General features: G+C 57.1%; 2 protein-coding genes across 4 annotated transcripts in view; one reads left to right on the top strand and one right to left on the bottom strand.

Moving 5' to 3' along the window:
- Positions 1 to 38: 38 nt before the first annotated feature.
- On the bottom strand, positions 39 to 22,953 carry Lipt1 (Lipoyltransferase 1). Of its 3 annotated transcripts, none has more exons than XM_037227659.1 (7): positions 22,666 to 22,953; positions 14,526 to 14,612; positions 10,974 to 11,691; positions 5,751 to 5,858; positions 2,686 to 2,869; positions 1,993 to 2,162; positions 39 to 1,258 (listed from the first exon to the last, which is right to left on the bottom strand). In XM_037227659.1, the coding sequence occupies exons 3-7, from the start codon at positions 11,454 to 11,456 to the stop codon at positions 1,091 to 1,093; spliced, it is 1,113 nt and encodes a 370-aa protein (XP_037083554.1). In that variant the 5' UTR covers positions 11,457 to 11,691; positions 14,526 to 14,612; positions 22,666 to 22,953; the 3' UTR covers positions 39 to 1,090. The 3 variants fall into 3 exon arrangements, with proteins under 3 accessions (XP_037083554.1, XP_037083553.1, XP_037083552.1); XM_037227658.1 differs by lacking the exon at positions 22,666 to 22,953 and adding an exon at positions 21,900 to 21,986; XM_037227657.1 differs by lacking the exon at positions 22,666 to 22,953 and adding an exon at positions 15,421 to 16,218.
- Positions 16,398 to 24,522, top strand: part of capt (adenylyl cyclase-associated protein 1) — a 27,942-nt gene continuing 19,817 nt past the window's right edge. Inside the window, 2 exon segments of the mRNA XM_037227655.1 lie at positions 16,398 to 16,868; positions 22,015 to 22,144. Of these exon segments, the coding sequence (XP_037083550.1) occupies positions 22,048 to 22,144 (97 nt within the window). The 5' untranslated portion in view covers positions 16,398 to 16,868; positions 22,015 to 22,047.

Here is a 24,522-nt window from a genome sequence, read left to right as displayed (position 1 = left end):
TAAGCGCTAATCGATACGGGTGGCAGTAACGAAGGCACGACGTTTGTAGTAATTTATTACAATCACCCTGCGGTCCCCGTGATGCCCCGGACCGTTCGAACCTACTGTCTAGGCGGCGGTTTTCAAAACAGCCGTCCCAGCGTCCGGTTGTGTCCAGTTGTGTACGGACGCTCTTCAGACCTCACCCAGACGCCCGGCCGACACGTATTGACCCACCCCTGCAGAAAACACTGCTAAATAGGCGTCCACGCAGTGGTGCCTTATTAATGATTATCTTATGCGGTGGTGCCTTATTGCTATTACGGTACTTAATCCGACGGTTATCCACCGAGCGCTAGTCACGGTCCCGCGACGGGGCGATTTGTTATTCGGTAGACTCACATGACGCACACACACACACCCCAACACCAGAGTTGCATTGATAGATGACAAGGCATGCCAGTCAGGTCCCTAAGCTACAGCCAAACAGCATCCACGACCGAAGTCCGTCTTAGAAAACGTCGTAAAGTAGCACAGCACAGATCACCATCCATTGTTTCATGGCCCGACGGACGCGCCGCATTCCGTGAAAAAGTTCATTCCGGCGCATCGCTTCACAGTTTTCCCCACAACATACTATTTGGAAACTGCAATCACTGCTCAAAAGCAGTGGCACTTGGAGAAAGATAGAGCAATTCATCTTGCATGTTGCAGCAGAAAACGATTGCGAGCTTCTAGATATACTGGACGCGTAACGTCTTCCGCGGCAAGTAATTTGTTACGGCTCCCAAATGAAAGCGCTAGCCAACAGGTGCACGATGAGCTTCGTATAAAGGAAGCTGCCCAGAACAAGTGGGCATACGAAAGATCACTATGCTGAGAAACGATACAAATTCGTTATATCTTCTGAAGTCAATAAAGGACTGTCCGTCATAACCAAGTTGTGCGTGGCTATTATAGTGCTCACATCGATATTGTCGCCTTGTCGCCTTCACAGTTCACCGATAGACACCTCCGTTGTTTTTTGTCGTCGTCACATGCCGCGATCCGCCCGTAGACGTTGCCGTCATCAGTTGCCGCGATCCGCCGGTAGATGTCGCTGGCATCGCGTTCACATAGCCAGCAGGCGGCGGTCGCTGGAGCCGGCCGCCTTGCCGAGCAGCACCCCCTCGACCTGACGCGGGATGTCGGAGGAATACTTGGAGCCGACCAGCGACGACAACAGCTCCGGGAAGGCCGACGGCAGGATGGAGCGCACCCACTCGGTGCCGGTCATGTCCTGCGGCCGGGCGCTGTCATCAGCGCTCCGCTCACGCGGCATGGAGCAACGCTGCCGTCACAGTCGACAGACGCACCACAGAAGCACAGGTGCCGGGGCCCAACGCGGCGCAGAGGCGAGCCAAGCGGGGATATCGAGACGGGGCAGAGTACTCCGGCGTGGGGCGAGCGCCGTCGCGCGCGCGACCTCGGGTGGGCTCGGGTCGCTCGCGGGGATGGACGCCACAATATGGCCTCCAGCGATTGTGACTGGTCGTCTGGGTTTGCTGGGAAATACTGGAACGTTCTAAACAACTAGGATTTATCATTGAAACCCAAAGGATTCGAAAGGCAGTCGAATTTGCGCTCGGTGGTGACGCTTTTTCCACGCCGCCACCATAAACGCCCAGCCCAGAATGCCACTCTGGCGGCGTACCGACAGCCACATAAAAACTGAATTTTCGTGTTCAAGCCCCGAGTGATCATGTTGTTGGTTCTCAAACCACATCAACCGCTCAGGCTAAAAAACATTGGCGCACAATTCTGCAGCATCAGGTTCAGCATGTTCCGAAACCAGGGCCCGCGACTGCAGTCCTGCATCGCTCACTTCCACCGGCACACCCTTTGAGCAGGTACAAAGACGACCCCTTCACGACGCTTCATGCGAGCGCACGCTCTCTCCTACCAAGCACGGCAAACCCGCGCCCCATGCGCCGACGGTCACCCCGTGGGCCCGACCGGCGGCGTATCACTCACGGCGCTGTTGTCGGGGCGGAGCGGCTCGACGGCGGTGACCAGGCCACCCTTGACCTCCACCCGCACCTCGACGTCCGAGCAGGCGGGCAGGCGGAACGTGTGCCAGAACTGCGGCGTCTTGCCGTACACCCAGGCCGGTGCGGCCAGGCCCCGCTCCAGCTCGGTCAGGCCTGGCAGCGCACGTCAGGCAGTCAGGAATCAGGACCGGGGGACGCGGGCGGCAATGGACGCCAGTTGCCCCGGCCACGGGTGCGTTAGCAGGCGACACTGGCGCGTGGCCAGCCGTCTGGCAACAGTCACCGGTCGCAAGAAACAGAGATGATCTGAGAACCACTCGTCGGTGGGGCTGACCTAACCGACCTGGGACCCACTCGTCGGTGGGGCTGACCTGACTGACCTGGAACCACTCGTCGGTGGGGCTGACCTGACTGACCTGGGAACCACTCGTCGGTGGGGCTGACCTGACTGACCTGGGAACCACTCGCCGGTGGGGCTGACCTGACTGAACCGGGAACCACTCGTCGGTGGGGCTGACCTGACTGACCCGGGAACCACTCGCCGGTGGGGCTGACCTAACCGACCTGGGAACCACTCGTCGGATGGGGCTGACCTGACTGACCTGGGAGCCACTCGTCTGTGGGGCTGACCTGACTGACCTGGTAACCACTCGTCGGTGGGGCTGACCTGACTGACCTGGGAACCACTCGTCGGTGGGGTTGACCATCTGGAAGCCGCGGCTGGCCTGGCGGCCGGCCTGCTTCAGGTACAGCTGGCCGATAGCGGCCACTATCTTGTCCATGCTGACGCTGGGCGCGCCGTCGGCCAGGTTACGCACCTGCGCCGGCACCGACTCGGTGGCACGGCTCTCCAGGCCGTGCTGCCGGGCACAGGTCAGCGGGTCAGGCGCGGGTCAGCGGGTCAGGTGCAGGGCAGGTCGGGGAGCCGCTGTCATGACGTCAGCCACTAACTGCCGCGGCTGTCTAGCGCAGGGACAAACAGCAGGCGGAACACCGACGGCAAAAACAAGACGAGGCCATTCGTGCCAACACGAGAAGAGAAGGCCATGTATTTGGGACAAGGATGAGGGGAGAGGCTTATCACAGGTAGCGTTAGTATAATGTTTCTGCACTCGCACTGGTCGCCGGTCAACAGTCCTCTTTTCGTTGACGCTGCATCCGTGCGCGCGCCTTGTCTTTCCCGCCCCCTCAACATTTTTTTTTTTCAGCGAGCGGAGTTCACGCGGCACGGCCGCCGGTTGTCCGTCGAGGCCGCGCGCCGAGCCTGGTCAATGACCTTGGAGGAGCGGCGCCGTGATCACGATCCCGGGCCGTGGAGTCCGCTGGCGCGCCAACATCAGCCGCGCCCGGCGCGCCGAAATAGTGGCTGGCAGTGGTCCACCGGAACGCTGCTGGAGCCCGTTCCAGGCGTCCGCGCGGTCACGGCCGGCCGCCCCGGAGCGAGACCGTGACCGTGATAGGGAGGGGGAGGGGGTACCGTCGCGGGCCGGGGGAGGGTCCGTGAGGGGGACGCTGGCCGGGCGTCCGAGGAGGATCCATCGCCGGGGAGGAGATCCGAGGAGAGCACCGGCCAGCTTGAACGTCTAACCCACGCAGCATAGATATTTCTGTACATCTGGCACGCCACCTCTGGCTTCGACTTCGAGACAACACTCTGCTCCAGCCAATCTCCGGCTGGGACTGGCCCGCTACACCCCCCCCCCCCCCCCCGCCGTGCCGAACTGAGCCGAACGCGGCCGCTTTGCCAATGAGCCGTCCGTGCAGTGAGTTGCGTATCTGGCTATTTTCGACCCTCCCTATCCCCTCATAACGCACTGGTTACGCTGCGTTAAGCGTGACGTCCAGAGGGTAAAGTTCGCTTGGCCCCTAAATGGGATACGAAACAAACAACGGCGCGTCCCACGTCACGCTTTAAAGTTGTAATTGTCTTCAAAGATTTCAGCGCGATTGGCAACCATACCTGAGCGCAACGTCACGCTGTCCAAGACTTCCCTCCATGCCACGTGGCACTTCCGTTCCACTTATCACAGCCTCCCTCCCCCTCCATGCGCAGCGTAATTTGTGGACGGCCCCGGCGTGGCGTTGCTGGGGCGGGCGGCCGACGCCGGAGCGGCAGGTGGGCGGTTTCGTCACCCAGCATGGCAACTCCCCATCGCTGTCGTCCGTTACCGGAGCTCGGTCCGGCCGGCTGGCGGCCGACCGTCCCCCGCCGATCCCATCGCTATCGTCCGTTGCTGGAGCTCGGTCCGGCCGGCTGGCGGCCGACCGTCCCCTGTCGATCCCATCGCTATCGTCCGTTACCGGAGCTTCAAGCTGCGTGACTGTACGGCAGCTTGACGCCGCTCAGACGGCATCAACAGGCTGGATCGCAGCGACAAAAAAAAACGGCGAAATAAAAATACACGCAGACGTCGGGTGGCCTTGGCTGACCGGGCGCACCTAACCAGAACTCTGGTGTACATGTGCTTGTCAGAGGTGCCTGTCACGGCAAGTCACGTGACAAGGCCGGGCCGTGCAGAGTCGGTGCCTGCCGTCCCTGGTGCCATGACCAACGGAGAACGAGTCGGTGCACACCCGTGACTCAGCCGATCAGCTCCGCTCGAGACCGACTGACGAAAGAGCCCGCCCGGCCGGTCGGCTGCGCCAGGCAGCGCCCTGGCTGGCGCCCAGAGCCACAGCCATGTCGCTCCGGTCCTTCGAGGAAGCGCCCGTCCAGCGATCGCGGCGAACTTGGCCAATCTGACAGGCCAGCCGCAGCGGCGCGGCGCCGGGTCAGCTTCGCGCAATCCACAGGGTGGGCTCACGCGAACGGTACCCGGCGCAGCGTCCACCGGAGCTTCCTCAGTCCTCCCGCAGCTGACCGGAGCCTCCGCAGTCCGCCCGGAACCTGCCCGGAGCTGACCGGAGCCTCCGCAGTCCGCCCGGAGCCGACCGGAGCCTGACCGGGTGGCACGGGCAACGTGTCTCGCGGTTGGTGAAGACGTCATCAGCCGGTCTCGCGGTTTGTTGGCCGCCGTTCTGCCCGTCCAGCCAACTCCAACGGTCAGAGCCGGGGACTTGCTCACTGCCCCCCCCCCCCCCCCCCCCCCCAGGGCGAACAAAGGCGAGAACAGACCCATAACGGCCGAACAAAGAGACGGCCTGACCTGCCGCTGACGCCGGCCGGCCGAGGCCAGCTTTCGCGGTGCAGTTTCCATGCCGATTGCCTGCGGCCGCGCTGGCTGCGGTACTGCCCGCTGCAACCAGCCTTGATAAGGCGACCAACGCTGGACGGAGTCAGGTGCGGCGTTCGCAAGACCTGCCTCCGACCGACACTGGACGGAGTCAGGTGCGGCGTTCGCAAGACCTGCCTCTGACCGACCCTGGACGGAGTCAGGTGCGGCGTTCGCAACACCTGCCTCCGACCGCGCTGAACGGAGTCAGGTGCGGCGTTCGCAACACCTGCCTCCGACCGACGTCCTAACACCCAGAGCTGCCCGGTCAGCGAGCCATCCTTGCCACCCAGCAGTCGGAGGCTGTCAGGAGTGAGCCAGCCGCGTCCGCGCGCGTCCGGAAGGGTCCTGACGTGTCCGACGGGGAGGGGGGCAGTTCCTGTCCTGACGTGTCCGGCGGGGGGCGGGGGGGGCAGCTCCTGTCCTGACGTGTCCGGCGGGGCGGGGGGGGGGGGGCAGCTCCTGTCCCGACGTGTCCAACGGCGGAGCGGTCGAGCCCGGGCCGTGAGCCGGCCGTGCGCGGACGTACCGGCGGCGGCTGGAGCGCGGCCTGCAGGCTGTCCGTGTCCACGTTCACCATCAGCGTGCAGTGGTGGTAGGCGCTGTCGCGGGTCAGCTTGGCCGCCGTGCCGGAGATCTGCCGGACACACACAGGAGTTCAGCGGGGCCGCATCGCGCCGGCGCGAGCCACCACAGCAGGCGACCACACGGCGTCAGGCGCACAGAGCACAAGACGCGGCAGGAAGTGCATGATCAACGTGGGAAAAGCTGGAACATGGGCTGGCAGTCACGAAAAATATGGTTTGTCAACGATGTGAGAGCGTCATTTACAATAACAAACGGCCGGTGTCTAAACAGGATCCAGCTAATACAGCCGGCCAACTCGTTAAAATTCTACGCTGGCTTATACTCAAAGCACGACACAGTCAGCCAGTTAAGGCGCATCAGAACCACACCAAAAAACGGAGCCGTTGCTAAACACTATGTCGGCGAAGATCCTCCGCCACAGCTTTCACGTCCTGCGGCTCCCGCAGCCCTGTGTGCACAGTTCACTGAGCACGGGCGTCACTTCCAGGCCGCAGTATAATGAGGTCGCGATCAACCGCTTCTGCGCCGCCATTTACATCGCGGGTGACGTCATAACCAACAAAAACAGCGAGGCCAGCGGCAGCTGAGGCGCAGTAGCCGTCGGCCGCCCGACGCCACACCTGCCGTTCACCGCGGGAGGGGGAGGGGGAGGGGGAGGCGATCGCCATGCTTCAATGTAACTGCAGAGGGCACCCCGTCCATCGGTCCAACCAACGGCAGTGGGCAGTGGGCAGTGTTGTCAGAGGGCAGTGTCACGAAGGCAGGACTCAGGTGTGGCGGCGGAGGCCATGGTCCTCCACACGGAGGCTTGCGGCAACGAGGCTCACGCCATTCTAGGTGTCCGGCCTCAGTGCATCAGCTCAAGCTCAGGGCATCACTTTGTCATCCCCTCCCCGAGCACGAGACGGTCCTCCCTTGCGTCAAAGCCTGACAACGCTCCTGACGGAAGCCCGTCCGCGGCGGCCATTACAGCGCCACGCCACGCTGTCCCGGCACGGGCGTATACTGCGAAGACAGATTGACGACTTGACGCCAAGTTAACAAACGAGTGGTTCATTTCATATGCCCGGCGGGAGAGAATTCCACGTGTCACTGAAATTTGCAGTCAGGCGACTGTGTTTTCATTGCAGAACCGGACTGATAACATACCTGCACGAACTACAGGAATTGTGAATACAGCGTTCCCCCAGTCATTCCACGAAGAGTTTGGTCGCCAGCGGCACGTCATTCCACGAAGAGTTTGGTCGCCAGCAGTACAGCCATCTGTTTTCCTATTTAATCTTTTTCAGAGCCCTGCCTTGAAACCACGTTACTGACACCAAGTGATCCCCAATGGCCGAGCAAGCGCCAGGGCCCCTCCCGACAGCTGTGACTTGTCCTGGGACGGCACCGCCCGCCGCATCGGCAGGCGAGGTGTCCGCCGTAGGCCGGAGCCAGGCCAGGGCGCACACCGGCACACCGGTCACAGCCGGGCTGTGGGCGAGCAACGAGCACTTGTTGTGCCTTCAGCGCTCGTCTCAGGCTGTGCTTGAGATCCGTGCAAGGGCGATCTTTTGAGTTCGCTGAGGACTGTCTCGAGCTTCAGTCGGCTCGCCACTGCGATCAAGGTTTTCCGTTGATGCATGGAAACACCCGACGTTACACCATTCACCTCCTAGTCGTAACTTCTCGGAACGTCAGCCTGGCCGCAGCACCCTGCCCTGGCCGCCAGTCATGAGCCGCCACCATGGCCACCCTGGCATAAACGCCGCTCGCGCGCCCCCACAGAGTGCGACAGAGGGGTCCCTGCGCAGAGTCAGGCTCAGCAGCTGGGATCCCTCAGACGGCCACAGTATTGTCCTCTATCCTTAACCACATAGCTCTGAAAACGCCATGCTGACCAAAAATAATAATAAAACCAGACCATACACAACCACAGTAATCGGCTATCACACCTATGTATCAATTTGCCGCGAGGGAAATGGGCGCTACATCATTTAGTTCCGCGTCGTAGCCAGCCCGTCAGACTGCATTCAGCACGGGGAGACTCTCGCTGCCAAACTACGCCACGCCCTCATTCAAACGAATGAAATAATGAAATACAGGGGACAGCCGTGCCTTTAAGCTCGCGGTGACCACGGATGATCCTCACTAGCCGAGCACGAGGAGCTCAAAACAGCGCGTGGGCGGGGCGCAGTCTGCTGTCGCGTGCGGCGTCTGGCCGGGTCCAGACTGGACGGGCGGTCAGACCCGTCGTTAGTGCGGGCCGCCGCGTGGACCGCGCGCCGCGCCGAGGACAGCTCAGACGGACTGAGCCGGCGGCGCCGGCGGCGGTAGCGGAGGCGGAGATCTGGACGGGGCCGGAGCGCCAGGTGGCGCCAGGGCGAGCTCGCCTCCCACAGGGGAGGTCGGCGGGGACAACAGCGCCACACGGCGCCGCCGCAGCCCGCCGGGGCCCTGTCAGTCGCAAACAGTCTGCAGCCGGACCGGCACGTACGAGACCGGTCGTCTGTCGCCCACCAAACTGACGAGAGACACTCAGCCATTCGAGCGGCGGAGTCTCCGCTGCTGACCGGCTCTCAAACACGCACCGCGGGCGGGCGGCGACAACGAAGAACGGGGCGTAGCAGGCCAGTCTCCGACTCTGGCAGCGGGCCAGCTCGGCGCCACAGGGCCTGGAGCGTGATGTTCCGTCGCGTCGCGGGACGGCGCCGGTCAGCGCCAGAGTTAATGCGGACGGACCAAGCGTTGGCCGTCACCAGTTCCCGGTCAGCAAGCGTGACGTCAGACATGACGTCAGCAGGCCAGTTTCACCCGCGCTCGGGTCACAGACTCCATATGGAGAGTGGATTGGGCCGCCGACGGTGCGGCGTTTACTCTGACACTTATTTTAACACTGCGGATGCCCGCAAACACGCTGATAGAATACCAGTCACCCTAAAACGCTGCCAACGTCCTGTCCTCCAAGAGGAGGGAAGGGCAGCTCCACCCGGACAGCAGCATTGCATCGTCCGCCCGGAGAGGCGGCCTGACGGGACATCCCACCGCTCCTGGCGCCGGGAGGCGAGCGATCTCGGCGGCCAGACCTCGACCGGCCCGGCCGCCCTGGCAGCCGCCCTGATCACGCGCCGGCCGCGTGCAGTGTCAGTCGGCGGCCGCAGCCACTGTTGCCACCCGGCCGCACCTGACCTCGCCCTCCGACGCCACCCATGCACGCGCGCACCGGCCTCGGTGTGTTGTGACGGGCCCGTGCCGTCACTCTGGTCGGGCCGAAGCGCTTCGCGAAGCAGACCTCCCAGAACAGTAGCCACCCAGGCAGACGTCAACGTCATGCAGCGGAGGCCCTCGGGAACCATCGCCAGTCCGGTCGGCGCCGGTGCAGGGCCGGACAACTCACAGGCCCCGCCTGTGACGCGCCCCTTGTGTTGAACGCCAGCCTGGCCTTGAACGGCGTTCGGACCGAAACAGAGGCACACAACTGCAACTCGGTGCGCCGCTGCGCCGGGCCCGATGCGCGGCCCGCGGACGACAGTTCACACGGAAGTTGGTGCTTAACCACCGCTGTATCTAGCATCAGTCGATTAGAGCTCGCGTTCCCCGGCGCATTGTGTTCCCGAACCAATGACCCGAGGTACGTTGCCGCTCTGGGCGCGTCGCTGACGCCGCCCCTGCTTGCAGCCAGCGGTAACAGAGCGGCCGACGGCGTCCTTCGGACGGCGGCAACGAACCGAGCTCTGCGCGGCCGGCCGGAGGAAGCGCCACTCGGCAAGGAGGAGACGGCATAGATTTCACACCGAGAGGACCGGAACAGCGCACTACCAAAGGACAGACGACGAGCCGAAGGCTGCAGAGCGGAGGTGACCAACCGGGGCAGGTGGGCGGCGGGGGAGCGGGGGAGCGGACAAGCGGTGCTCGCCAGTCAGCGACGGCGCTCCGCCGGCCGCTGGCCGCCTGCCCGGGCCGCGGGCCTGAGTCCGCCTCTGCGCCCTCGGCGTCGGCACCCGGCCGCTTTCCCGGCCGCGGTGCGTGCGGGCCGGGAGCCGCCAGCTGGCCGGTTCAGACACTCAGCTCGCAGCCCCTACGCGTGGACGGCGCAGCGATGCCGGCCGGGCTGAGCCATCAGCTCCGGATGCCAATGTGTGGGCAGACTGGGCGGCCGGCCGCCGGCCACCGTCTCGCGCCGCGGAGGCCGTGCGGCTCCTCGGGCCCGGAGATGTTGGGCAGGTCAGGTCCTCTGTCAGATGGGAAGGCAAGGGGACCGCAAGGTGGTGAAGCTCCCCCCCCCCCTCCCCTGTTCTTCCCACGGAAGAGCCAGTCACCTTTGATCAGGGAGGAGAGCCACCAGCGCCTTTAGTACGCGTCATTGAGGCTTTAAGAAGCACTTAGCTGCTGCGCCAATGTGGCGTCGCCCGCCTTTCACCCTGGCAGGAAGGGCGGGCATCGCCCGGAATCCACCCCCTTACCTCTGGTTTCCCAGACGCCGCATTCAGTACAGCCAAATGTTCTGTTGGCGTTTCCTGGTACTCAATTCACATCGGCTGACAACATGTAACAATGCATTCCGCCTGTTCGGTGGCCACCCTCCACCGCGGCAGCGTGATACAGGGACATCGGCTCTCTGACGCCTTGTCCGACGCCTCGCCCTCACACCTCCCGATGTCGCTGACGCTGACTACAGGAGCGCACACCGCTGCCGCCCGGCCGCCCGGTTGGGCGCCAAGCACGCACAAGGAAACGACCTTGAGCACGCACTGTCCTGAGAAGTGCGCACACGCATCAACCGCTGGCAACCGGTTTCGGCCCCGCAATTTCCTGGACGGCTCACGGCCGACGCATCGGATCCGGGAATGGTCATCATGCAGCCCTGCAGATCAGGAAGGCCCTGGTCATCATGCAGCCCTGCAGACCCGGAAGGCTCTGGTCATCATGCAGCCCTGCAGACCCGGAAGGCTCTGGTCATCATGCAGCCCTGCAGACCCGGAAGGCTCTGGTCATCATGCAGCCCTGCAGACCCGGAAGGCTCTGGTCATCATGCAGCCCTGCAGACCCGGAACGCTCGGCGACGCAAGCCTCCACCGTGTTCAGGAGGCGTCCGTACCAGGCAGGCAGGCCAAGGCCGTGATGCGGACCCTCCCGCGCGCCCACATCGAGCCTCGCCCAGGCGTCTGCGGCGCTTGCTACTGACCTTGTACACGTTGTCCAGCAGGATGTCGTCGCGGCCGCTGACACTGATGTCGAAGCCCCAGCCCTGGCGGAGCGCCTCGGCCACCAGGGCCAGGTTGGCGCCGCGGTCGTACTGCTCCCGGCTGGTGAAGAACGTCAGGTTGAGGTTGCCCATGTCGTGGTAGACGGTGCCGCCGCCGCTGTTGCGGCGCGCCAGCGGCAACGAGGCGGCGCGCAGGTACTCGGTGTTGACCTCGCGCCACGGGTTCTGGTGGCGGCCGACCACCACGCATGGCGAGTTACGCCACACCATCAGCACGTTGTGCCGGCCGAACCGGAAGTTCTTGTAGAGCCAGTCCTCCAGCGCCAGGTTGGTGAAGACGTTGTTGGACTGGGAGAGGAACACGGAGAGCGCCTCGGGCGGCGGGCCGGTGGTCAGCGCGCGCCGGCCCAGCCGGATGGCAGGCGCGCCCAACACGCGGCGCACGCTCAGTAGGGAGGACATGATCCGAGACGGAGCGACGGTCGTGGAGAGCTCAAGCTTAGCAACGAAAGACTGCCGTCTTATTCTAGACTTATGCTAGGTTTGCCAAAACGCAAACAATTTGTTGAGGCAGGTGGAGGTCTGGTTCAGTACTTCAATCCGTCAAAGGACATGTAAACAAGGTAGGAATGGAGGGCCACTGTTAGGTGAAGCCACTTGAATGTCTGATGGAGGCCGTTCAGCTCCCTGTGGATGCCTGAAAAGTGTAAACAGTGGCATTACGATGGATGAAAATACACCAAAATGATGCGTTACTCGGCTTTACTAAATCACAACTGTTTTAAGATTTGGAAAACTCTCATTCTCATGCAGTAATGGCAAAACCACTACGCAGTATGCCTAAGCTTGATGGCAACAATTGTTGAAACAAAAACATGTAGTGAATACGTTTTTCAAGATGCGAACTGCTAAGCAACCACCGGGTATTTAGGACAGGCAGTGTTGTAATTAGGCAGTACGCATACACTCTCCAAATTGGAGGATGGTTACGCACTGGGCTTAGACACCCTCCAAGACAGAGGGCGGGTACGCACCTGGCTTATACACCCTCCAAAATGGAGCAAGACTACGCACGAGGCCTTTACAGTGATACACCCTAAAAATCTCCAGATTACGATTTCCGATTAAAAAAATATCCGATTCAAAATCTCCACCCCAAAAATCTCCACTGTTCAAAAAATTCTAAACTACACAATTTATTCACTGAAATAATAAAAAGCTAGAGTTGTGAGTAAAAGAAAGCAGGTAATATTGGCTATAAACACGAGGCGGTCATCAAATTGTCCCCATCTACTTCAAACCAATTTTCTGTGTTTCTGCACTGTACAGAATTGAACCCGAGGGTGCCCTGGCCGGGTGATTACTGCATCTGGCTCTCACGCAGTAAGCCCGGGTTCTAATCCCGGTGGCGGTACGGTCTCAGAACGGTGATGTGATCAATGCGGACGCCCTCATCCCATGACATCTGAATGGTGACATAAGTAATGGCCATATCACACCTGTCTGAAAAGGAAAAAAGCTGAAGTCCATAGCACTGGACAGTGGCGCAGATTTCTGTCATTGAAGACCCCCATCCCCCTTTATTTGGGCTCCTCCAAGAAAGTAGACCAAAGTCGAGGAGGAACTGGCTTGTTAGCGCAGATTTGGGGGGGGGGGGGACATTCTTGTTCCTTCCACTTTTTGAACCTCCCCAAACTCAGTTTGCCCTCGATACCGGAATGTCGTCAGAGAAAGTGACTGATTCCAGGCCTGAAGTGCCATTCAGGTGACCACGAAGAAACCTCAAATGGGAGCACCGTAAATCCGATTTGAGGACCCGAAGGCTGAAGTGAGAGAAGGCTGGCTGGAGGTCATTAAAGGGGCGCGAATCGGACCCTCAAATATCAGTCAGGAGGCTCGTCGCACCGACTGGGTCCCGTGGGACGATGAGAGCCTCTATGTCGCTAAGCCTCTACCAACACTGAACAGTCGGCTCAGTGTCGGTCTGGGTCTGGGAGCTTATTTCCCCAGCAGGGACAAGGCCAGGACCCGCAATTTTGATTGGCCCGTGCACCCTGGGTCAATGAGGTCCCCTGTGTCGGCCAGGGGCCCACAGCGCCTAACCGGAGGTCCGGTGTTGAAACGGGCTCCCGATTCGGTCCTGGAGAATGTTCGAGGGTGCTCAAAGAGGAACCGATGTGCGTTTCAGAACTGACGATCAACGGCCCGATGGAAAGGCTGAAGGGTCGTAAGGGTCGAAAGTCTGCAGGTCATCCCGGCCCGTATGGCTGTGATGCCAAATGACAGTCAATATGCCTATTTCACCGACTGTGGACCCCTGTGAACAATACGGGCCCTTATTCCGGCCAGAGATCACTTCACCGTTTAGTTGACTCAGTGTTGTTCTGAGCCCTGGGGCCTCCATTTCCTTAACAGGAACGAGGTCGAGGCCCGCGATTTGCATTGGTCAGAGTCCCTACAACGATGCGTGGCCTTTTCACGGTGAGGCACCCAGAGTGCCCAACATGGGGTCCCTGTGACGCAAGGAGTCCAGAGTCGGACAGAGGTGACCCGGGGCCCTTGCGGGGCCCTTCACCCAGTTTCAGCCAAGGGCCCGTCTGCCAAACATGGGTCTCCGTGCCAGTTATTGGACCATCTGCGGTTATCAGGGATCTTGTTGCACTAATGAGGGCTGTTGCGCCTATCCCGGGCCAAATGCCCCGGCCAGAGGGTCTTCCACGCCAGGGAAGGCACCAATGTAGGATGCAATCTGTGAGGGCCTCCGGGAGAACCCACCAGACGAACCCGTCTCCATGTCGCCAAAATAGCAACCTGCCGACACCCCGCGCTAGGACGGAATGACCTTTAAGCGATCGACCGAAACAGAAATGTGCACCGAACTTTTCACTAATTGATTCTGATTTACGGTTCAACATTCTCAGGTGAAATAGGACTGCCTATGTTGCACAAGTTGCTGGCCTCATTTATATTTACGGCCAACGTTCACAGGATTCTCACTATCTCTATTGAGTGTGGACTTCGGCATTATAAACTGCGCTGCTGTCCGATATAAAAAGCCCAAGTTAGCATGTACTGCGTTTAAAAGTGAAGCAAGCGTCATCATCCCACGCCGATACATCATAGTCACCCACTAAACAGCTGCTACCGTCGGGATACCAACTCGGATCTGCAGCGTGTGAAACCGGGGCGCTAACCACCCAGCCATCGTGGATCTGGACCCTGCGGCTGATAATTTATGACCAGAGAAGAACTGGCTCAGCGTGGGTTGATGAATTTCACGACCGTCTGACGCATATAATACACTGAGCTGAGTTTTCGCACGGGATTCTGCATACTCGCCTCTGCTTGAGTTAAAGACCAGCAGTCCGTGTATGCTGGCGCGTGCAACCCTCTGAAAGCTTTTTGGAGGGTGTGTGAGCCCAGTGTGGAGCCACCCTCCATTTAGGAGTGTGTATAAGCCAGGTGCACAACCGCCCTCCGTTTTGGAGGGTGTACACATGCAGCCTTGCAATTTAGGTATGGTGTACTTACGCAAACAATCACAGAACCACGGATATTGCTGGTAAGACCTGCTCCACATCTGCAGGTAAGCCAGTACTTGATGAACTACAAAACAACCTGAAAAGACAGCAGCTTAATTAATTCATGTCATGGTATACATTGGAACCTGATATTGCAAAATTAAATTGTTCACCAATTGTATTTTATGATATGACACCATAAATAATCATAAAACAGGAACATTTCATGGCCAAAATACCACCTTACTCTCTTTATCACAATTACAGCAACTGCAGGGGTTGGTTAAATGCCAGTATGTCACACTGATGGCACTGATCTTAATAGGACATGGGTGGAAGGAGAGTGAGTGGGGAGGTTTGTCAGGTAGCAATGCTATGGTTGGGTTGAGTTAGGTAAGGTTAGGTTATGTAAGGTTAAGTTAGGCTAGGTTAGGTTAGGTTGTTAGGCTAGGTTAGGTTATGTGAGGTTAGGCTATTTATAGGTTAGGTTAGGTTACATTAGGTCAGGTTAGGTCAGGTTACATTATGTTAAGTTATGTTAGGCTAGGTCAGGTTTGTCAGCAATGCAAGATTCCAGCCTTTTTGAATACTTTCTTCATAAGACCGCATTCTCAGAAGAATCACATGCTATGTCCTAGCAATCTCTGGAGCACTCAGGCATTCACCATTGTAAATATTAAAGTTTGAAGGTAAGAGTGTAAATGTAGCCGTTTTATGATTATATATTATATTTGCTATCTTATAGAACACAAATGATGTACAATGCTACTTTGTAAATAAGGTACCAATGTCAACCTACACCACAAATCAGTCGTATTATGCGCCCAAGTTTAATTCGCACGCCACGCCATTGTTGCCTAAGAGGCAACACAAAAATGGCAGGGGAATGCCAAACGTGCACGTACCAACAATTCCACGAAGATTCGAACGTCAATTGATCTCATCAAGCGAAGAGAAGAAAAACTCCGAAGCGCTCCGACGGCGTAGCCCAACACGGAGCACCTCGAAATGAAACTGGCGACCCAGTCCCCAGTTTTCTATGACGCGCATCTACAAAATTACCTACTAAACAGCTGTCGAAAAATAAATCTGAAATATACACGGAAATGAGTGCAGATTCAAATAAAATAGTACTCCCTAACAAGAAAGAATTTGCTATAACTCTTATACCTTGTCTTTATCTTGCTAACTTTTTTCCCAGCTGAAGATGAAATTGATGTAAAACGTACATAAAATGTTCATGACGTCATAATGTACTGACGAAAGGATCAAAGTAGCACAACTTTGGAGTATTCGCTAGATATTTTTATTCTAAATATTCGTTGGACACAATCATCTCCACTCATGCATATCCCTTTTTTGACGCCGGGTGGGTAGACCCACGGGTGTCGATTCGTATTCTTTTATCAGGGCCCTGGCCTCCCGATGTTGAGTTGGGCCCCCCAATGTTGACTTGGCCCCAATGTTTTTGGCTGGAGCACTACAAAAAAACGTGGGTAAAAGATGATCATAACACAAAAACTGTCTTCTTTGATATTTCTGCGCAGTGGCATCTCGTACCGCTCTCATAACAAAGTCATGCCTACTCTCAACACAAGGCAAAATCGTAACAGCTGAGCGAATGAACGATGCAATAAACTTCACCTACCTAGCGCCATAAGGCACGCGATGGCTTGTGAGGTTCACGTGAAAAATCTAGAATATGGGGACAACCTGAGTCCTTCTTGGCTAGCCCCATCCCCGCTCCCCACAACCGAAATGCGTGCTGCCTCCCATGACCGTCATAAAAGAGCGCCACCGGCGCCCTAAAGTGGCCTCTAAAGGGACGCCTTCACATGCCGATCAGAAGGAACGCATGCGCCCAGCGCCTGCTCCCTGGGTCCATCCCTGCATGGCTTTTATACTGTTTAAATTAAAGACTTTTTGAATTATACAAACATTAAAAACATATATAACGTTCGATCAAAATAAAATGGGGTGAGTCCGGTGAAATACAATGGGGGTTGATTGTCGGTTGTTTGGCTCATCCCTCTCCCCCAATAATTTACAAAAATTTGCACCCCTGGCTAGACCTAAAGGTGTTTGGCTCGTGTTTCGGCGTCCCCTTCCATCAGCTGTCTAATAAGTGCGTTCCAGTTCGTGTAATAGTTTTCCTCAAAGTTGAATGCCTCGCCACACTGGGATCCGTCCGGCCATACGGTCGAAGAGGTGGTCGCGGGGGTAGCTTGAAGCGCATGATTCACGACCTTGTGGCCTCTGATTCACCGGGTACGGATCCTGCACGGTAGCTGGGATTTTGGGGAGCGGCGGTGGGAGTGCGCTTGCAGTGATAAGGGCGGTGGTGACTTATTAGGTAGGTGGTGTCGGTGTGGTTCGTTTTTACCTTCTTTGTGTCTCTGTGAGAACGATTCAACCGGAACCCGTTTCGGCGATCAAATTCAACCTTTTTTGCTAAGTAGTGCCCGCAGGGATCTTGGGGTTTTGCTAGGAAGATAGGTTGGCGTGGTTACATACAAATCATAGTGTATACACCTGTGATCTCTACTTGCTTGCCTATCAACATTCTGGGGCTGCTTATCCCTACATGCCATGAATTTCATTGACCATGGTTACAGTCTGAAACATGTCTTATCAAGATAGCCAATGCTTGCCTGATAGTGTAGGTTTACCATTATCTCTTTGTACATTGAAGGTCGATTATGAGCCCATAATAATTCCCAACTCATGTAACTGGAAATTTTGATTCACAAGCAATATAAATTACCTTAGATATGATGCATGCCTCTGCAAAGCCACTATATGCATCAAGATACAGACAATGGCTGGCAAGGATGCTGGTGGGGGATTGGCTGACATGTCTGTGTTAACTGCTGTGTGTTTGGGAAACCAGACATACAGGGCTTAAACCCTTGGTGTCTGCCCTTCCTGTCAGAGTGAGAGGCAGGTGGTGCCATATAGCCTCAACAGCTGAGTGTGTCATTGTCCCAATGGCAACAAGATGAATGACACTGCTGGTTTTTCACAAACTTGAAAGGTATTAAAACACATTGCTTGTTCAGTCATCATCGTTCTGTAGTAAGGTGAAAGATGATCACTGGTGTGTCGTAAACTCTGAGCTGCCCTCAGTATGTTATACTATGTTGTAAATGATAGCTTTGCTTATTCCTTTTACATCATATTTGCATATAATTGTCAAGACCATAAGCAATTTATACCAACACAAAATTTCAGCATTATTGAATGTGTGAATGAATATGTGAAATAGCTGTGACTTTTCTTGATTATTTCATTCAGCTTTGAAAATATTTTGTGAATATATTGATAGATAATTGAAACTAGACCATTTTGAAATAAAATATCTGTATAGGAGTCCAGGGATAGATCCAGGATTTCTGCAAGAGGGGCATGTAACATGGTGCCCCCTGGAATTTGGGGCCCTGACAAAAAATATCCTTACATTCTGGCCATGAAATTTTAAGATAAGTGTTAAATAGTGTATGTATATACACATGTATACATATATATATATATATATATATATATATATATATATATATATATATATGTATTTATATAGTAAATATGGGAACCCATTGACTGTGCTAAAGCTGAACATGTTATGCATGCACATACATGGAGCTCATTCATTTTCTCAAGATGACATTAAATCCTGTGATTTTTAGGCTAAATAATTCAGAAAAACAGGCAAAATTCATTCAAGTTTGCTGCTAGATGGCATGAAAACTAAGCGCAGACTTAATTCCTAGCTCATTTATGGCTAACCAGCTGGGCATTGTAATCAGCTGGGGGCTGATGACTAATGTGTAATTTTGTATTTGTTATAAACAAGTACAAAATATTCAAGCATTCAAAATATGTTAAGAACATCGCACACAAACCTGATAGCTGTCGCACACTCAATCCCCGAAGGAAATGACATGTGACGTCGGAGGCATGTAAAATTACCTTCGACAAATGCGCGTTAAAATTCATCGGCGCATACACGACTGCTGCCCTGAGGTTAAGGCGCCAGGGCTGACAGGGATGGAAGCTGGCTGATCATGGGTGCCCCACGAGGTTTACAAAGAGGCTCCCGTCAACAAGTATAGGGTCCTCGGGGCGGGTGAAAAGAACCCAAGACTGACGTGGTGGGCCCCAAAACGATCGGTAGTGCCCTGGCAGGCTGACGCATAAGGCCCCGGCCAGAGCACAGGACCCTCTGAGGGGAATTAAGCAAGACCTGTGAATTGATGCCGCCGTGCGATCGAAAGTGACCGGGCAGGTTAAAGGAAAGAGTCCGATGGAAGTGAAGAGTGCCTCTGCAAATGAGATCAAAGGAAAAGAGCCTCTGATCAAAGTAGAGGGGCCCTAAGCATTGATTGTCCCTGTGCCTTACCTTATATGACTCCAGCAACAGCACAAGGCCCTCCGAAGAAGTCGAAAAACCCGAGACTAATATCAAGTGCCCTTGAGCAACTGATTGTACCCCGGCATATGGGGCCGTGGAAAAGGCATTTAGAGCTTTTCGGGCGAATGAGAAGAATCGGTGGAGGGCCCCGATCGATCAAGAGTGCCCAGGCAGGGAAGCAGATAGTGGCCCAACAGCAGCGTTATGATCATCTACCAGAAAAATGGAAAAATAATAAGAGATCCAGGTTAGCGTGGAAGGCTTCAGGAAGGCAATGAAATCGACCAGGCATGCGGACATATATGGCCCGGGCAACAGCGTAAGGCCTCTGAAAAGTGCAATGACCCCCACAATTTCCCTGAATCACCACCCTTTAATCAGCAAAGATTTAGATTTGCTTACCTACAAACTTCCTTACTTTTCGTATGCAACCGCTCTATGTCGTCTGTAGGCCCAAACACGTCCAGTTTTGTTGCATTTTTATTAGGAACTGTGTCCGATCAGCCAGTTATCGGCCACTTCGAAACCTATCGGTCCCCCCGTCATGGTCCATGGGGCATGGTCCAAAACTCCCCCCCCCCCCTTCCCTCTGTACTCGCCAACGGTCCGAGCAGCTTAATAGATGGGGCCCGGCGAGAGCATGGGGGCATCCTTTCAAATAAGAGGTACTCAAGACAGCATGAAGGGCCCCGGAGTGAGCTGAGTGTGCTAGAGCAGGTTAATAGGCAATAGTGTAGGGTCTTCCATTCAAGTTTGAAATTCCCACTGTACAATAAAGAGGGCCCCGGAATGATCGAGTGCACCACAGCAGGTTAACAGATGGAGCCCCATCAGGAGCGCAGGGCCCTCCATTCAATTAAGAAGCACCCAAACCCAATGTGAATGGCCCCCGAACGGTTGAATGTGCACGAGCAGCTTACCAGAAAAGGGCTCGACAAGCGCGTAGGGCCCGTCATTCAAATAAGAGGTACTCAAAACCTAGTGCGGAGAGCCTCCGAAAGATGGAGTGCGCTCGAGCAGATTGTCAGATGACTCCCAACGGGAACGTATGGCTCTAAATTCAAACACCAAGAGCTAATTACAGTGTCTCGAACAATCCAGTGTAACCGAGGAGGCGAGCAGAGGGGGCCCCAACAAGTGCGTAGGGTCCTCAATTTAAATAGGAAGCGCCCATGATATAATGTGGGGGGCTCCTGAACAATCGAGTGTGCCCAACAGGTTAACAGATAGGGCCCTGATAAGACTGTGGAGCCCCATTCAAATAAGAAGTACCTGAGACCCAGTGTGGAGGGCCCGCAAAGGATCGAGTGTATCCCACCACGCTATAAGATGGCCCCCGACAGGAGCGTAGGGCCCTGCATTAAAATACCCAATGTGCAGGGCTCCCAAACAATCTAGCGTGCCAGAGCAGGTTAATAGATAGGACTCTGATAAGTGGGTAGGGCCCTCCATTAAAAAAGAAAGCACCCAAGACCCAATTTGGTGTGCCCTGAACGACCGATGTGACCAAGGAAATTAGCAGGTGGGCGCCCGACAAGACTGAAGGGCCCTAAGCAAGTCAGAGAATTGGATGCGCCCTAGACTGATGTAGCGGGCCCATGAGCATATCGCGAGTGTGTCATTAGGTTAAGTGCGCCTTAGTAACCGAGAATACCCTGGCAGGTTAACATGTAGCTATAGCGTACAGAGCCTTTCCGGCGAATGGAGAAAATCTGTGGAAGACCTCTGATTGACAAGAGCGCCCCGGCACCCTAGCAGGAAGGGTCCAGCAACAGCGCATGGTCCCCCGAGCAAATACTAAAAAGCAAGGGCAAAGTGGAAGACCTGCTTAACGATCAGAATGGCCCTGCAAGTGAGCATATAGTTCCCCCGGAAACGGCATAGGGGCCCTGGACAGCGTAATGAGGCTTAAAATTGTCAAATAACAGCTTTGCAATAATTTAAGTTTTGTTTCGGTCTTCTCGTGGGACTCTTTACTTTCGCTTGCGGCTGTTTTTGGTCGCCTGCAAGTCCAAGGACGCCCAATTTTGTTGCGTTTTGTGTTTTAAAAATGCACCAGTTGGGCCGGCTACGGGCCCCTTCGGAGCCACTAGGCGCTGGCCCCGTGCCTCCTCCCCCCCCCCCCCCCCCCCATGAACTCAACCCTGTAGGAGTCATTCATGAGCCTTTTGTTCGCAGAAATAGTATAGGTGGTAATGTGTGATGCTAACATGTAGTACGTGTGTACTATTGCATAGTAATGTTTAATCATTTGTGTGAATGCTGCTGTGTTTGCCTTTTGTTGGCATCTCTGGTTAGAAGTTGAGGCAAGATGCTGGTCAGTGGACACTTTTTTATCCTGTGAACGAGTGATATCCCATGGCTCTGTTTGGTACCGTGATAGACCATTATTTTCCATCCTGATTGATGTCCATTTCCAGCTCGCAGCATCTCACACAAGTTGTGCTTGTACATGTGTCTGAGAGTGCTAGAATCGTCACATACCTGGCTGAATTTATTGGCTGGCAGATCTTTGATGTAAAGGCCAGGAGCTTTTTTCAGTATTTTATTCTTGACTGGTGCATTGTATCTGAGCAATTCACTTACAAGTAATAAGTAGTAGTGCCAAATGACAGCCGTGAGTGCTCCTGCAAACATCCATAAGTGTATAATGTATGATGCAGGGACTGTTTGAAATGTGCTTTAACCAGCAGTGCAGCACATCATAACATAATAAAGTTATGTCACTTCAGACTTAATCGTGAAGCCTCCCCCAAAACACAGAAGCTTAAGACATGTTTTCCTGACGCCAAGAACGCTGAGTAAGAAGGCCTGCTTAGCTTGAAAAATGACCTGCTTTGTTCCTTAAAAGACGTGATGCTTGGCTGAACTCGAGCAGATGAAAACCGTGTTCCCCTCAGTCAGCCCAGCCTACCCCGCCGCCACCTCCCTGCAGCGGTGCGGTGGCCCCGCGCCCGCCCGCGCCCCGCCGCTCACCTTGTGGCGTCCAGGCGCCCCTGGCGTCCGGCGGTGGTGCCGCACGTGGACGCCGTGCCGCTCTGGCCGCCGCGCGGCCCGTCGACCGACGCTCACGCCGCGTCGCTGCCGACAGGCTATTTATAGCGTGAGCGGCGGCGCGCGCACGATGGCAGACCAGTTGGCCCCGCTGGTGCGCCGGCTCGAGGCGGTGACGTCACGGTTGGAGCGCTGCTCGCCCGGCGACGGCGGCGCCGCGGCGCCCGGTGAGTGCCGAGCCCGCGCCCCGGCGGCCCCCACGTGCCCTGCGTCATGTCCCTGTTCGGAGCCCCCGGCGAGTTCTCCGCCCAGTTCAGCGGCAAGTACAGCGCAGCCTTGTGTGTGCGGGTGTGTGCGGGCGTGTGTGTGGTTGTCGGTGTGGTGATGCCAGCGTCCGGCAGCGAGGGCTTCGCTCCGCTCTGCGGGTGGTCCTGTGTCTGTGTGGCCGTCCGTGCGCGGACGCGTTGGCTTCCGTGTGCCGGCGCGTGTGCGTGCTGTGGTGTCCGGACCTGCTGTGCCGTGGGGTCCTGCGCTGTGTCTGTGTCGGATCGTCCCTCTGCCCCGGGTGCGCGCCCCCTCCCCTGGCGCCGGTGTGTGGGGCGGTCCCTCGCCGACCCTCCAGCGCTGGCCGTCACCCGTCGGCTGCGCTGGAGCTGGCTGGCTGGCCTCCATAGCCCGCGTCACCCAGGAATGGTGTCGTGTCGGGCCGACAGGAGAGCTATGGGCGTGGGCGAGGGCGTGGCCTTACCTGGGCTGGTGGCTCCTCCGGGTCAGCTGGCGTCCTCTCCGGGGAGATCAGCTGGTGACCGCGGCTGAGTCAGTGCTCTGCTGAGTCACGAGCCCCGCTAGAGACGGCTGATCCTGCACCAGGGCCAGCTGATGTCCTCCGCCGCAACCAGCGCTCTCTCCGCTGCACTCTGCTCTCGTCCTCAGCTGCTCCTCGCCGGTCGTCGCGGTTGGTCCGGCCGAGGGACTCGGCGCCGTCCCGGCTGGGTCCCTCGGTTCGGAGAACAGTGCGGTGTGTGGGCGGCCGGGATGGGCGAGCCTCCAGCTCCCGGGCTGACTCAGGCCGTGTGGCCCGAGAGATTGTTCTCCCCCCTCAGCCGTCCCGAGCCGTGCCCTTTGCCCCTCCCCCCCCCGTCCTCCCCGCGTTGGAGCGATCTGCGGCCGAGAGCATAGGTCAAGTGGGACGCATGATCGCAAATGCCGATATCGTGGTCCGCGGGGCGGAATGCTCGAACCATGTTACCGTTTTCAGGTTTTTTTTCTCGCTGGGCTCGTCGACCAGTTACTCATTTCCAGATGTGCGTGAAGTTTCCATCGTTTGGCCTGACGTCCGGAGTGGGGGGGGGGGGGGGGGGGGGATTAACGCTGAAGCCGTGCTTTGTTTTCCTGCCCTTTCGTCAGGCCTCCCCCACAGGCCAAATGGGGCTGTGCTCCACGCGTGGCATTGCTGTTGCATTAAACGTGGCAGACGATGCATTCTTGATTCGGCTTGTGCGTCAGCCCGCTCCGGCACGTGCTGCGTCGCGTGATGAGCTCACTTCGCCACCTCCGGTCTACCGCGCCTAGCGGACCTCAGGCAATCGCCGGCAGCGTCCTCGGCTGGTATTCGGGTCCTGGTGCGGCCGGTTTAGGCCGGTCTTGCGAGACCGCGCACCTCTCTGACTCAGCGGGTCGGGGCGGCGCGGTGACGCGTCCTGGCCTCGGGTGCGCGGGGGAGGCGGCCGCGTCGGCGGCGCTGGCCGGGCTCCAGTCGATCCGGCGCCGCCACCTGCGCCCTATCGTCACCCGCCTGGAGTCGGCGACGGGCGGCCGGGTGCCGCTGAAGTCGTCTGATGACGCCGCACCGCGGCGCCAGAGGCATGCTTCTCGCCGCCAAGCGCCGTCCAGGAGTCGTCTACGACGTCGCAGTCGGCTGCCTTGGGACGGCGCGTGCCAGTGAGGGGGCGGCGTCCCTGGCGGGGTGTCGGGACTAGGTACAGAGCCGGCGAGAACGCTGCCGCCGGCGCGGCAGGCCGACCCGGCCGGGCCGGCTGGCAGGGCGCCCGGCCATCCAGGTCCCTTCAAGCTGACGAGCCTACCGGCAGGCTCCCAGACCGGCCAGGTGCCGAGGGTTTGCTTATGTCATGGATGGGCGCTTTATTTGCTCAGTGGATTCCGGCCCTCAGCGTCGAATGGTCGGCTATTACCGCAGCAGCCGAGTGCATCGTCCGTCAGCTGTGTGGCTGAGGTGGAGGATGTGTGGGTTCTGTCTCAACTACGGGATTGGCTGTAGACGTCGGCGTGGTGACTGTCAAGGGGGAGTCGTCTTATGGGGCGGGGGGGGGGGGGGGCCTCAACCTAAGACAAAGCAACTTACAGTTCATGATGAACTGAATCTCCAAACGCCTTTTTGTGTTGGTTAAGTGGAACGAATTTCTATGTAGTTTAGTTTTAGCCTGGTGAAATGCGGTAAGTAGATTAGCTGACCAGTTATGGTGCGCTTGATGAGTTCACTTGTACAGTGCCCGGTGTATTGTTTGGTGAGCTGTGGGTGCCCGTGCCGATATCCTGTCAGTACCTCACTCTCATGGCCGGGACGCCCGTGACGGGCTGGGCCGCT

Source organism: Pollicipes pollicipes, unplaced genomic scaffold, assembly GCF_011947565.3.
Source record: "Pollicipes pollicipes isolate AB1234 unplaced genomic scaffold, Ppol_2.1 Scaffold_5724;HRSCAF=6776_pilon_pilon_pilon, whole genome shotgun sequence".
Taxonomy (NCBI): Eukaryota; Metazoa; Arthropoda; class Thecostraca; order Pollicipedomorpha; family Pollicipedidae; genus Pollicipes; species Pollicipes pollicipes.
This window is presented reverse-complemented; position numbering and strand designations above follow the sequence as displayed.